A 14,887-nucleotide genomic window follows, 5' to 3' on the forward strand; every position below is an offset into this window, starting at 1 on the left:
ACTGAAGGACTGTTAAGTTGTTTCCACTTTGTGGCAGTTATGAAGGGAACTGTGCACAGGCGTATAGGCTGTTGCTGGAACATAAGCTCGCATTTCTCTAGGCTCAGTACCCGGGAGTGGTGTTGCGGTCTTCGTTTCGCTTTGTAAGAAATAATTCTTGTAAGAATGATTCTTGTACCACGTGGCAGGCCCCCAGCAGCAGCGTCTGAGCCTTCCAATCGCTTCACACCCATCCTGTCTCGCACTCCATGTTGTCAATGAATCTTATTTGGGCCAGTCTTGGGGGGGGGGGCAGTGGTATCTCCGCCTGGTTTGAACTGGCATTTCCCCAGTGGCTAATGATGTTCAACGTCTTCCACTGGACTTACTCGATATATTTGCATCCTCTTTGATGAAGCGTCTGTTAAAGTGCGCTGCCCATCTGTTAATGGGTCGTTTGCTTTCATCGTGTTGAATTTTGAGAGTTCTTTATATATTCTGGGTACAAACCCTTTGTCGTCTCTGTGATTTGTGCATATATATATATTTTTTTCAATTTGTACCTTGTGCTTCATTCCCTGAACTGCCTTTTGCTGGACAAAGTTTTTAAATTTTGATGAACCCCAGGGTGGCGATTTTTCCTTTCTGGATTAGGCTCCTTTTGGTGTCACACTTAAAAACTCTGCCTGACCCCCGGGGCTCCTGGGTGGCTCAGTTAAGCCTCTGACTTGGGCTCAGGTCATGATCTCTTGGTTTATGGGTTCCAGCCCCGTATCGGGCTCTGTGCTGACATCTCAGAGCCTGGAGCCTGTTTAGGATTCTGTGTCTCCCTCTCTCTCTGCCCCTCCCCCTTCACGCTCTGTCTCTCTCTCTCCTTCAAAAATAAATAAACATCAAAAAAAAATTTTTTTAAACTCTGCCTAACCCCAAGCCCCAAAAACTTCTCTTATGTTTTCTGCTAAAAGTTTTAGAGTTTTATATTTTATATCAGACCTATGATCCATTAAAAAATTTTTTTCAATGTTTATTTATTTTTGACACACACACACACACACACACAGAACGCAAGCAGGGGAGAGGCGGGGGCGGGGGTGGGGGGGGACACAGAATCCAAAGAAGGCTCTGAGCTGTCAACATTTCGTTCATCAGCACTTTGCAGTTGCTAGCAAACGTACTTTGTATGTGTTTTGTTAGATGTGCCCCTAAGTATTTCATTTCGGGGAGTTACTGTGAATGGTGTTGTGTTTTGAGTTCCGGTGTCCAGCTGTCCGTTGCTGACGTGTATTAATTCTTGTGCAGCCATCTCCTGTCTTGCACCCTTGCTAGGAATTAGTTCTAGGAATTGTTTTTTCCATGGTTTGTTTCATGTGCACCAGAAAAGAATCTGTGTTCTGCCACCCTGGGGTGGAGAGATCTATAAATTACACTTAGACCTAGCTGGCTGGTGATGCTGTTCGATTTTTCCAGATCTGTGCATGATTTTCTCTCCGCTAGTTCCCTGTTTTGGTCAGATTCGTGCGCGGGCAGCCCAGAGGCCAGCTTAGGCGTCTGTAAGTAACTTTGAAGTAACTTGTGAGTCCATCCACTTCTATGGTATCCCCGGTAATTTCCAGTTCCCTGGACTCCTCTTTTCAGTCCTTTGGCCCGAAACGTAGGCTTTAGTTACCTGGTCTGCTGAGTGCTTCTGGCGCTGCACTTCTATCTGGGGTCAAGTGCAGAGGGGACCAAGAGAAGAGGTGCAGGGGTGGCTCCACCAAGAGGACCACAGCCCTTCCTGGCGGACCAAGTTGTGCTGCCCTCCGGGTTTTGTCTTGATATTGCCAGTGGTCCATTCCACCACCACACCTCCCACGCCTCGGAACTCCTGGAGACCAAGAGACTAGAGAAAGGAAAAGCACGTAATTTCCCTCCTTCCCTGAGCATTACGAGTGTCCTTTCTCCCTAAAATCAGGGGATGGGGAGCTCTTTCTGGCTGTGTTCCTGCCTGGATCCCACAGTAAAAACTTGGTGCCATTCAACGGTAATAGGAATTCTGGTTTTCTCAGACCCACCTGTTACCGTTTCCTCTCTAGCGTCTTCCATCAGCTGCCCTGTGTCTTCGTCTACTGTCTCTGGAGCTGCATTCTCTGGAGAGACGGGGGTAGAGCGCTTCCTCCATTTATCTGGGGCCAGAACCCTCCGTTCCACTTCAAGCCATGACCTCCACGAAGCTTGTTGAAACGTGGTGGAAAATTGTCACAAAATGGCCGCTCTTATCAGGTGTCGGCAGCGTAAGAAGTAGCTTGGTGGCACGTATGGTCCGCCATGTGCAATGAGCTGCTCTCGCCAGGAGTCCTGAGAATGACCAGCATAAGCCAAAATTCTTAATAAAAAAAAAAAAAAAAAGAAGACTCACATTCCTCAATTTAGGTTTAATCCTCCCAGGAACCTGAGGCCTGGGATAGTAAACGGTTTGCACGGTGTCAGGGCTCACAGGGGACAAGTGCGCCTTTGTTTTGGGTGACTCTCTAACACCAGCTGGCCTTTCGTGCAGCACAGAAGCCTCACCGACGTAGAAGTTCCGTACAATCCGTGGAACCGAGTTGCTGTGAAGGGGTTACGTGCCGTCATTCTCCTCGAGCACGAATTGATTTTGTGACGTAAAGTTCGCCATTGGCCCTGAAGTTACGGCTTTTCCAAGCTGGTGACGATCGGCTGGAAATAATGTGACCAATTCTCTCAGTGGGAGTGCACCGGTGATGGTATTCTTGATGGAGGAGATGGAGAGAACAGAGCCATTTCTTTCTTTTATTTTTTTTAAGGTTATTCATGTCTGAGAGAGGATAAGCGGGGGAGGGGCAGAGAGAGAGAGGGAGAGAGAGAATCCCAAGCAGGCTCCGTACTGTCAATGCCGAGCCCGACACGGGGCTCAATCCCACAAACCGAGAGATCATGACCTGAGCCGAAAGCAAGAGTCAGAGGCTTAACCCACTGAGCCCCTCAGGCATCCTGAGCCGTTTCTTTATCAAGGACAATGCCCTCTGTTTCCAAAGGGTTTTCCAGCTATTCATATTTTCCTTGCCTCGTTTCCTCAAGGTACAGGAGCTGTCTCCATTTTGGAAGCCGGGAAATGGAAACACACACACGCTCACAGGAACACGTGTTTCCCGTGGAGCAACGGGCTAACCCCCCAGCACTACGTGCTGCCAGAGTCTCCCGAGAGGTTAGAACCAGGGAACTTGGATGCATCTCGAGTCCAAAGGCAGAAGACATTTCTTCTCGGCTTCTACTGAGGCATCACCTATGTGAATAAAATGCACCCGGTTCAAGTGTACGATTTGATAAGTTTTGGCAAACCATCTCTAGAAATAAGATATAGAACATTTCCAGAACCCTAGAAAGTCCCTCATGCCCCTTTGCAGTAAGTCCCCTCCCCTGCCCCCCCAGGCCACGCCCCTCTGTCTCAGTCACTCTGCTTCAGGGGGCTCTCATCACCGGCCTCCGCAGGGCCTCCTCCCCGCACCCTGGGTGCTCCCACCCACTCATCCTGCAGGCCCTTGAACGCCTCAGACCGGGTCAGGTGACTCTTCCTGTGCCCCACCCCACCCCCATTTCAGCTCCCATCACAGCTCACCCCCTGTTACACCTGAAGTCCCCTGAGGGGACCCTGAATCATCCTAGTATCACCAGTCCCTGGGGTTGGGGGGTTAGGAGTCCCAGATGTCTTTAACTCCCTCTCTCCTCTCGTACTTGTGTGTTTTCCTAAAAGTTGTCATTAATTTTGCTTCCTTGATGTTACACAACTGCTTAACGGCAGCCGCCACCGTGCTGGTCATATCGGGAACGATGGCTGAAAGTTAGGAAGAGGATGAGGTAGCTCGTCCAACAGCAAAATGCATTTTTTCTTAGAGAGCCTGCTCCTTTGCACCATAGTGGCGTCGGCGTTTTCCAGCAAAACAGCTGGTTAGGTTGTAAAATAACACGGTGGAGACAGAAGTGGAGACAGACGCCAGCGTTCACCCCAGAAGGGACTCGGTTCTCCCTCGGGAACACACGATCGGATCTTCCTTCTTACACACGTGGGCACCCCCCGATGAGTGGGCGTGGTGAGGCTCATCTCTGGTGTATCAGAGGTGAAAGGACATAAGAATGACACCAGTCACAAGCTTTTACCAAATGCTCCTCTGAGCGTGACCCTAGATGGGACGTTGTCTAATCTAAAAACCTGAGAAGCTTCTGCCTTGTCATCTAAGTGTCCCTAAATAGGAGCCCAACAGACCAGGAACAGGGCCAAATGAATCCTATCCACATAGTCCAGAAGCCAAACATTCGATATTATGTACATATAAGGAAAAGTGACACTTAGGGTTTTCGATTATGTTCTATTCACCATGGCTAATGACGTCCCTGTGCCCGGCAACAGCCTGAGAAAATCAGAGGGCCACCTAGAAGGATGCTGGACACACGTCTGTGTGCGGCATTTTCAGGAGCGTGATCTGATTGAACCTTCATAAAAATCCCATTTCACAGAAGACAACACGGAGGTGCAGGACGCATAAAGGAAACCCCAAAGCTCTGAGGGGACCGCTGCAACCCAGGCACAGGGTGTGGCTCGGGGAAGGGAGAGGCCGGAGGGGCACCCTGAGTCCCTCTGTAACAAAAGAAGAGAGCTAGAGCGCGCAGGGCGCGCTGAGGAGGGCTGGGGAGCGGAGGTGGGCGTTTGCAGACGGTTTGGGAGGCCAGCCCTGGAGCACAGCGCCGGAATACATCTGAAAGCGGGGTGCAGGGTATGACGTTTATGGCTGCAAACAGGCCCAGTGGGGCCCAGACCCTCTTTTTCCTGCGGCCAGCAGGGTCCAGGAAGAAGTGTTTTGATAAAAAATTCAAAAACATTTTCAAAAGGGGGCGCCTGGGTGGCTCAGCGGGTTAAGCGTCCGACTCTGGGTTTCCGCCCAGGTCATGATCTCGTGGGTTGTGAGTTCGAGCCCTGCATCGGGCTCAGCGCTGACAGTGGGGAGCCTGCTGGGAATTCTCCCTCTCCCTCTCTTTCTGCCCCTCTCCCACTGGCTTTCTCTGTCTCTCTCAAAATAAATAAATAAACTTTTAAAAAACACGTTTTGAGGGGCGACTGGGTGGCTCAGTCGGTTAAGCGTCCGACTTTGGCTCGGGTCACGATCTCACAGTGCATGGGTTCGAGCCCCACGTCAGGCTCTGTGCTGACAGCTCAGAGCCTGGAGCCTGCTTCCGATTCTGTGCCTCCCTCTCTCTCTCTCTGCCCCTCCCCTGCTCACGCTCTGTCTGTCTCTCTCAAAAATAAATAAACACTGAAGAAAAAAAAGAGAGAGAAAGAAATGGAAGCCTGAGGCTGGATGCAGACTGTGCACACAGAAGGGACACTTCACAACTGCTCGCCAGGCCGCACTCGCTGTGTTTGGGTCTGGAGGCTGCCCAGACGCAGACAGGCAGAGACACAGGGAAACCCAGAATGGAAGCAGGCTCCAGGCTCTGAGCTGTCAGCACAGAGCCCGACGCGGGGCTCAAACTCATGAACCTTGAGATCAGGACCTGAGCGGAAGTCAGACACTTCACCGCTAATCGACTGAACCACCGGGCGCCCCGAGAGCCTTCCCATTTTCTTAAACATTAAAAAAAAAAAAAAAAAAACAACTTCAGAGTAAAAATGAACCCTCCAAATTCTGTGGGAAAAAAAAACTCTAATGAGCATTTACTCCCCCAAACTGACTCTCCCCTGCACGCCAGAAACTTCACATGAACTCACAATTCTCAGGATCAGCGGGTTCTTTCCTTTGCCCTCCCTGAGAAACATGTTCTGCAGCCACATTCGCTGGCCAGGTCCACCAGGGCCAGTGGGCAGGCAAGGTGACGTGACAGTGTCCCTCTTACTGTCCCTGCAGACTTCCCCTCGATGCCCAAAGCACTGCAGAGGAATCACTAAAGATACTGGGTGGGGGGTGGGGGATTTCGTCAATTCAACAACTATTGAGCACGGCTATGCGCTCAAGACATTGAGACAAAACAGGAAAGATCCGTTTCTGAAAAATTCTGCTCTGAGGCAGGGGGGCTCACTGCAGTCAGTGAGCCCTCTGCTATATTTCCAGGAAAGTACGAGATCACTGAGCACTTCCAGGGGGTAAGAGAGTCACATTCCTCCTCCATGGCCAACAGCTAGGGGCAGTGGATGGAGCCTGGGCCCTGAGTAGGACACCTGCCCCACTCGCCATCTGAATGACTTTGATGAAGTCAGATGGCTACCTCTGAACCTCAGTTTTCTTACCTGCAAGATGGGAAAATAGTGCCTACTTTGCAAGATGGCTATGACTGTTATAGTCCTTAGGCCTCTATGCCCAGCCCTCGTCACCTCGGCTTCCTTGGACCCAGCGCCGGACAGAGATGTGACCACAGCACGAGAGGACAGGATTCAAGATGGCAGTTCTCACCTTGGCTGCACCCTGGAATCACAGGGCGGGAGCTTGAAAAATCCCTGATGCCCAGGCCACACCACGGGCCGCTGAAATCGGACGCCCTGGGGATAGAGCCTTGGCGTCAGGTCTTTGTAAAGCTCCCCAAGAGATTCCAACGGGCAGCCAAGGTCAATAGCCGCTGATCCAGAAAGAAGGAGAAGTGGAATTCTTTCTTTTCTATAGAGAGTTGGAGGAGTTATTATTGCTCTGTTAATTATAGTATCGTGCCCTGTGCAATCTAAGGTTGATGAACTATAAACGTTGTCTTTATTCAGAAATTTATACAGTGCTAAATAGTTTCACATCCACGATTACATTGTGATCTTCAGAGAAATATTATTTTATTTTTTAATGTTTATTTATTTATTTTTTTTTCAACGTTTATTTATTTTTGGGACAGAGAGAGACAGAGCATGAACGGGGGAGGGGCAGAGAGAGAGGGAGACACAGAATCGGAAACAGGCTCCAGGCTCTGAGCCATCAGCCCAGAGCCCGACGCGGGGCTCGAACTCACGGACCGCGAGATCGTGACCTGGCTGAAGTCGGACGCTTAACTGACTGCGCCACCCAGGCGCCCCAAATGTTTATTTTTGAGAGAGAGAGAGCACGTGAGCGGGAGAGGGGTAGAGAGAGAGAGAGACAATGAATTAGAGGCAGGCTCCACCCTGTCAGCGCAAAGCCCGATGTGGGGCTCGAACCCACAAACTGCGAGATCACGACCTGAGGCGAAGTCGGATGCTCAGGCGCCCACTGATCTTCAGAGAAATTTTAAAGGTGAAGAGCCTGAGGCCCAGAGAAATTTATTGACAAGCAGAAGGTGTGAACACAGGTCCACGGTCGATGTCTGGGTTCAGACCCTCTCTCCTTCCACCCCGCCCCACCACCCCAGTCTGTCTCTGCGAGAGAGCTGTGGTCCAGACCAGCAGGCTGAGCTCCGGACCCTAGGTCCAGATGCCCGTCTCCCTCTTCCCCCGGGTTGGTAGCCCCCAGGCATCTCAGATTCTGCCTGGCATGGCTCAAGGTCCCTCCCCGCGAGCACCCCTCCTCTGCTGCTTCCCATCTTTGCACAGGCGTCAGAGTCTCCACCGACAGCCCCTCACCCGCATTTGGCAGGTGGAGTTGGCCACCCCCCAAGATGCCTTGTGAACCCGTCCATTTTCCATTAACCTGGCCTCCACCGCACGGTCATTGCGTCTCTCCGGACGTTTCCAGTAGCCCGCTGCTCCTCACCCTGCACCCCTCTCCCCTCCAGTCCCTGCTTCTGACCTGTCCCCCGGACCCAGTGAGGTCTGGGAGTGGGTCAGAGTTTCTTCGTGTAAAACAGCGATCGTTCTTGAGTGTCTGACCTGGAGCGTTCCACACCCAAGTGAGTGCACCCACACACACACACACACACCTCAAAGCTGCCGGCTCCACGTGTATCAGACGCTGGGACCGTCACGTGTGACAAACCCCTTTAGTAAAGGGCTTGAAGACACGCAGAAGTATGCAGCCTGCCTTCTGTTAGATACAGTCATGGGGCCACAGGCAAGTTCTGTAACCGGTCACACGTCTCCCCCGTAAAATGAGGAGGGTAACGCCCACTCACGGGGGTGCTGCGGGCATCGATAACGAACTAGACCGTGCATCCAAGCCTGGCACGCGTCACCTGCTGATGCAGAGTTGAGAAGGCCCACTCTTCCGGAAGGAGGACGGAAGGGCAGAGGTCTCTGCCAGGCCTCGCTCCGCGGGGGGACTTCCGCATTCACACCACTGTATCCGACGACAAGCCGTGTGGCCAACCCCACCCCCCACCCCCCACCCCCCACCCCCCACCCCCGTGAGGTTCTGCCGCTGGCCAGGACCCTCTCAGATAAGTGGCAGGGGCTGGCTTCAAATAGTCTGTACCCCCCCAGAGTCTGAGGGAGCGTGTTCCACGGGGGTTCGACTGATACTTTCCTTTTCAAGGGGATGAACAATCAGTACGTCCGCCGGGAAGTCTTCTGCGGAAACACCTGCCACGAGCTCAAGCGTTTCTGGGAACGGGAGATCGGCAAGCAGACCTACTACCGACAGTCGGAGGAATATCGCCTGGGAAAAAGCGCCCTGAGAAAGTACGTGGCTCGTTTGTTTATTTTTTATATTTATTTATTATTTTTTTTTTTTTTACTATTCATTCGATTTTAAGAATAGACATTCATTTATTTACTTTTGAGAGAGAAAAGAGCATGAGCACGGCAGGGGCAGAGAGAGGGGGAGACAGAGGAGGATCTGAAGCGGGCTCTGCGCCGTCAGCCCGGAGCCCGACGTGGGGCTCGAACTCACGGACCGTGAGATCATGACCCGAGCCAAAGGCAGACGCTTAACCGTCTGAGCCACCCAGACGCCACTAAAAACAAAATAGACTTTATTCTTTAGGGCAGTTTTAGGTTCACAGCAAAACTGAGCGGAAGATAGAATTCCCATATCCCCGGCCTCCCAGGCACAACCTCCCCGCTGTCAGCATCCCCGCCATGAACACACATGGGCAAAGCATTACTGCCCTTGTTTGTCTATTTTTTTTTAAAGCAAAATTTATTTCCCCAGAAGAATGCCAGATGGGCATCTTAGAGAACATCATTATTTTAATTTTCCCGGCGTATGTTCCTGCCATCACCTATACTTACGGGCAGCAAATTTTTTTGCTTTTGCTTTTCTTTCTTTTTTTTTTTTTAATGTTTATTTATTTTCGAGAGAGAGAGAGCACGAGAGCTGGGGAGGGGCAGAGAGAGGGAGACGGAAGATCCGAAGCAGGTTCTGCGCTGACAGCAGAGAGCCTGATGCGGGGCTCGAACCCACGAACCGTGAGATCATGACCTGAGCCAAAGTTGGATGCCCAATCTACTGAGCCATCCAGGCGCCCTTGGGCAGTAATTTTTAAAATTCATCTACATTAACAAATGTACCCTTTGATCCGTATCTTTAGAAATGGAAAAATCTCCCCTCTGGCACCATTTCTAGTGCATGAGGGTCACCCTAAATTTGGGGAGCAGGTCAGCAGATGAGCCCGTAAAGAGCAATCAAGCAAAGGAGACCGTGACTGATTCCCAGGGCTCGTCTGGGTGAAGACACGGGACACCCTGCGAGGTTCTCTGAGGGGGGCTGATGGGCGGTCACCCCTCTGCCGGGCATCCCTGCGGCAGCCAAACCAGTCCACCCAGGGCAGAGCGGCAACTCCCTTGAGCAGACCAGGGCCGCCATGGCTGTGGGGACCGCGGCGGCTCACCACCCGAACGCGCCACCTCCACTTCGGAGCCAGTGAGGGGACAGGCCCATCTGGGTCCTCGGTCCCCGTGGAACAGCTCAGCCGCCGTCTGTTTGCAGAGGGCACAGCTTGTGTATGGCCGGGGGGATCGGCCCGACGGCGGGGCCCGTGACTCCACGCTGCCAGTGCGTGCTTGCTGGGCCAACGACATGCACCAGTCCACGCGACTTAGACTCACTGTTGCCTTCCAAGCGCCCTCCTGAGTCCCAAGGGGAACCCAGCCTCTTGCACGGATGGAGAGCTGCTGGGCTGCATTCCTGGCCACGGGCAAGGGGAAGCGGGCTGTCCTCGCTGCTGGAGCGCCGTGTTAGGGCGTCTCCTCCGGGGATTGTCTGAGAAGCTGAGGTGGGCGGTCAGTCATTTCTGTGGTCCCTGCCACCTTCCTTCCCCAGGCCAGGCCACTCAGCATGCCGTGCACGCATGTGTCCCCCCTCCCCCGCCCCAGGGAGCGCGCAGAAGGCATCAGGTGCGGTGGAACTGCCTAAGGAAGATGCAGAAAGTGAGGTGCACGCCGAGGGATGAGCAAACCGGCTCCAGTCTGTTAAAGCATGACAGGGGCGCCTGGGTGGCTCAGTCGGTTAAGCGGCCGACTTCGGCTCAGGTCATGATCTCGCGGTCCGTGGGTTCGAGCCCCGCGTCGGGCTCTGGGCTGACAGCTCGGCACCTGGAGCCTGCTTCGGATTCTGTGTCTCCCCCTCTCTCGGCCCCTCTCCCTGCTCACACTATTTCTCAAAAAAGGAATAAATGTCAAAAAATTAAAACATGACAATGTATATGCACAGTGTCCGTCTATGCAACTTAACGGAAGACCGCAGGGGGACGCTTTCTGGCTGGTGGGACGGCGAGACTCGAATTTGTTCATCCTTCTCCTCCTCTTCCCATTTGAACCCGGTGGCCTCCTCCGGAGGGTCTCTGCTCTTACCCGCTAATCCGTCTTGTCCCGGCACAAAATGGAGGAGATGGCCCAGTTCATTAGGCTGTTCCGAGGCTGGAACAGGATAATGTCAGTTCCTTCTCCCCCGCCCAACCCCCAGCCCCCCCCCCCCGCCCCCGCACATGGCCACTTAGTCCAGGATTAAATACAGCAGAGACCAGACGCCAGAGGAACGGCCCCAGCCCCTGTGGTCTCTGGGTGAGCCCGCAGATCTCCCCGTGCCTTCATTTTCTCCTTATGACTTTTCCCACGGACACTAGGAGGAGAGGGCTGTTGGAGAGTCCCCGCCTTTCACCAGCGGGGAGCGGTCGGTTGGTAGTGTTGTTCAGAGTTCCACAGCCCTACTGAGGTCTTGCCTCTTGTTCTGAAATGTGGGTGTTGAAATCCAGCTGTCGTTGCAAATCTGCTTATATCTCCTAACAGCTCTGTCGCATTTCGTTTCGAGTATTTTGAAGCTCTGTTTTCGCACAAATGTTTAAGATCGTTACGTCCTCTTGATAAATTGACCCCCTTGTTGCCAAACGACCCTCTTTCTCTTTGGTAATGTTCTTGGCTGTGAAATCTACCTTGCCTGATATTACACTCCAGCTTTCTTTGATTAGGGTTAAGATAGAATATTTTCCCATCCTTTTGATTTTAACCTATTGCCACCTTCATATCAAAGGTGACTTTCCTAAGCGCCTGGGTGGCTCAGTCAGTTCTTGATTTTGGCTCAGGTCATGAGCCCAGGGTTGTGGGATCGACCCCCAAGTAAGGCTCTGCACGGAACATGGAACCTGCTTGGGATTCTCTCTCTCCCCCTCTCTCTGCCCCTCTCCCACTTGCTTGCACTCTCTCTCTCTCTCTCTCTCTCTCAAAATAAAATAAAATAATAAAATAAAACAAAAAGCGATTTTCCCGTAGGCGGCATCTATTTCAATATCATTTTTTATTCAACTCAACGTCTTTTCATTTTAATCAGCGGTTTACATCTTTAACGTTAACGCGCATGATTGGGTTGAAATCTGCCAGCTTGCGATTTGTCTCCTGTTCGCTCATCTGTGCTGTTTTTCCTTTATCTCTTTTCTGCCTTCTTTTGGGTTAACTAAATGGTATTTTATGATTTCATTTTATCTCCTCTGTTGGCTTTTTAACGCCATCTGTTTGTGTTATTTTCAGGGTCGCTTTAGGGCCTCCATCACCGTGTGCCTTCGAGGGCCGCCTGGTCTCCCGTAGGGAGGGTGTGGGAGCCTTACAGTGGCCCAGCCCCCCGCTCCCCCTCCAACGGTGCAAAGTAAAGTTTCTCTTCCACACACGTCATAAACCCCACGTGACGTCATTGACAGTTTTGCTTTCAGACACTATCTTCTTTTTTTTTCAATTTTTTTCTTTAATGTTTATTTTTGAGAGAGAGACAGAGACAGAGCGCGAGCAGGGGAGGGCCAGAGAGAGAGCGAGACACAGAATCCGAAGCAGCTCTAGGCTCTGAGCTGTCAGCACAGAGCCCGATGTGGGGCTCGAACTCGTGAGCCGTGAGATCTTGACCTGAGCCAAAGTCGGACGCTCAACCGACTGAGCCACCCAGGCGCCCTAAGGAGTTTTAAGTAGTGAGACAAAATTAGTAATATGCACCCACGCGATCGCCCTTCACTGAATTGCACAGATCCCGACTTCCATTTCGGGCCATTCTCCCTCTGCTTGACGGGTTTCCTTTAACATGTCATGTGGGGACAGGCTGCTGGTGCGAGTTCCTCCCGCTCTTGCATGGCTGAAGACAGCTTTACTTCACCTCTGTGTTTGAAAGATAGCTCTGCCGAGTGGACAATTCTAGACTGACAGGTTCCCCCCTCCACAGCTCTAAAGACGTTGCAGCCCCAAAGGGAAAGTTTGAAGGGTTAAGATTAGAAGAGACTGAACAGAAGTGAGAGCTAAAGATATACCTACAAAATATAAAATATGCATATATTTAAATTTGCAAGTGCTCTGCATACCTTTTAAAACCTGAATGCACACACAGACACCTTCAGGGGGGCAACAAAAGGGGGGGGGAGGAAGCATCCCTGAGCCAACAGCCGTGGAAATGGCTGCTCCGTTTGCGTGTTTGGTGTCTATTTTCAGGCTCAGAGAAGGATGGAGGCAGAGACTGGAAGCAAAGCTGAGACTTCAGAACAGCCCAGATGAGACCAAAAAGCGGGCAAACGCTGGCCGGGAGCATCTCGCTTCGCTGACCCAAGAGGATTCAAAGCACTGACGTCACCGCGCCGGGAGGAGTCCATGCAAATGCCCGAGTCCCTGAGCTATGCCACACAGATGTCACACTGCCCCCGACCCGTGACGGATCTACCCGCGCGTCCTCCCGGGTGCCAACTGGGAATTAGCAGCCAAGTCGGTCCCCTCCGCGTGGGGGCCGGCATGTTATCCCAAGTGTCCCTAAAGATGAGGTTATTTGATACCAGAGTTCCATGCAGCACGCTCCATTTCCGTATCGTTCCCTTCCGATTTTGACGTCTACGTATTTTAAATTCTAAGCCCACGCGGGGTGCTGATCTTCCTGGTCACACTTTATAAACATCGCCCAGCAGTGCTGTTCCACATCTCTCCCAGAAACAGTTTCATGTGATCCTTTCCCTTGTTTTCTTTTTATGACACACGTACCCATCTGCAAGAAAAGCAATATTGTGAATAGCTGTAAAGATAAGGTTTGCCCAGAGATTGATCTGAGGCTATTTCCCCTGCGTGTGAATTTAATTGGCCTCCTGAACCGTTCGATCAGATCAGGATAACTGTAATAAAACTTGGTTGCCCGGCCACCACGGATGTGCACGCCCTGTGTTTCATTGCTTTATTTTATTTATGATCATCTTTTGATATTTCGTTGTTAAGTGATCTCTACACCCAACGTGGGCCGCAAACTCACAACCCCAAGATCAAGAGTCACGCACTCTTCCAACTGAGCCAGCCGGACGCCCCTCGTGGCTTTGTTTTACGTCCCACACGCTGGCACTGGTTAGCTCTCTGGCTGAGGTGTATCTGGCCACCCAACAAAGTGTTTGCTGTATACATTCCGGACTTTGAAATGGCACAGTCACTCCCCGGCAGAATCTCAGGTCTCCGGTATAGCGTTGCTGCTTCCAGAAGCGCAGACTGAAACTGGGCCTTGGCAACAGTTTCCGGCCAGCACAAGGGCTCCGAGAGACCATGTTGTAAAGTATCTGAAAGCTGGAGGCACAGTGTTACCGTGCCACACCGAGGGCAAGGTAGGGACAATTCTGAACAGAGCAGATATGGTGCTTCTGTCCTCTAAGGGCCCTCATGTGCCAGAGAGTACTTCCATCCACACCCCCAGGGAGCCCAGAAGGCTCATCCTGGCAGTGGGAGCCACCTGAAGTTAAGAAGTGCTAGGAGAGGGGCGCCTCAGTTAAGCTTCCGACTTCAACTCGGGTCATGATCTCACGGTCCGTGAGCTCGAGCCCCGCGTCGGGCTCTGGGCTGACGGCTCAGAGCCTGGAGCCTGCTTTGGGTTCTGTGTCTCCCTCTCTCTCTGACCCTCCCCCGTTCATGCTCTGTCTCTCTCTGTCTCAAAAATAAATAAACGTTAAAAAAAAATTTTTTTTTAAAAAGAAGTGCTGGGGGAACATTTGCCCAGGTCCCTTACCCACATGATCCAGAAAACAGGGCTCAGAGCCCTTCCTCCCTCTACGGTGTCTCATTCAACATGGGATTCAATTCAAAGAATAAACTACGAATTCCAGCTGGGTTCATGTGAGAACATGGTGATGAAAGAGGAATTTTCGCGGGGTAGGAGGAAAACAGGAATTACACAGAGGGAAAAAGAGAAGTCAGGGCTCGAAGGCGAGAGGCTCTGGGAGCAAAGCCTTGTTTTCATGAACTGCGGTGGGGCTAAATGCAGGGGAGTGAGGCAGGAAATACAGGTGAAGGTTCTTTCCATGACTCCTCTCCCACGTGTCAGGCACTGTGCTGGACAACCAGAACACCGCAGAGAAACCCAGAAGCGCTGGCCCCGGAGGCTACAGGCTGAGCAAGATGACAGAAAAGTCAAGGCCGTGGAGTGCAGGGGACTTTCGCACTGAGAGCCACAGCAGGCAAAGGTGCCCACTCTCTAGGCGACCCGTTCTTCTGGTGTAGGGAGGACCTCTTTTATTTCTTTTTTTAAAGTTTATTTATTTATTTTGAAAGAGAGAGAGAGAGAGCAAGTAGGGGAGAGGCAGAATCTCAAGCAGACTCCACACT

General features: G+C 51.8%; 1 protein-coding gene across 1 annotated transcript; it reads left to right on the plus strand.

Moving 5' to 3' along the window:
* Positions 1–8,384: 8,384 nt before the first annotated feature.
* On the plus strand, positions 8,385–12,887 carry FAM240A (family with sequence similarity 240 member A). Its single transcript, XM_047094642.1, has 2 exons — positions 8,385–8,533; positions 12,755–12,887. The coding sequence occupies exons 1-2, from the start codon at positions 8,391–8,393 to the stop codon at positions 12,885–12,887; spliced, it is 276 nt and encodes a 91-aa protein (XP_046950598.1). The 5' UTR covers positions 8,385–8,390.
* Positions 12,888–14,887: the final 2,000 nt, after the last annotated feature.

The sequence above is a fragment of the Lynx rufus genome, unplaced genomic scaffold, assembly GCF_022079265.1.
Source record: "Lynx rufus isolate CCGP_SWC_20201006 ecotype Redwood Valley unplaced genomic scaffold, mLynRuf1.p SCAF_4, whole genome shotgun sequence".
Taxonomy (NCBI): Eukaryota; Metazoa; Chordata; class Mammalia; order Carnivora; family Felidae; genus Lynx; species Lynx rufus.

Bases quoted from the DNA above. Each gene is read 5' to 3' on its own strand.
- FAM240A (XM_047094642.1), top strand. From the start codon at position 8,391: ATGAACAATCAGTACGTCCGCCGGGAAGTCTTCTGCGGAAACACCTGC. The intron at 8,534-12,754 runs GTACGTGGCTCG...GTCTATTTTCAG, and splicing joins GGAAAAAGCGCCCTGAGAAA to GCTCAGAGAAGGATGGAGGC.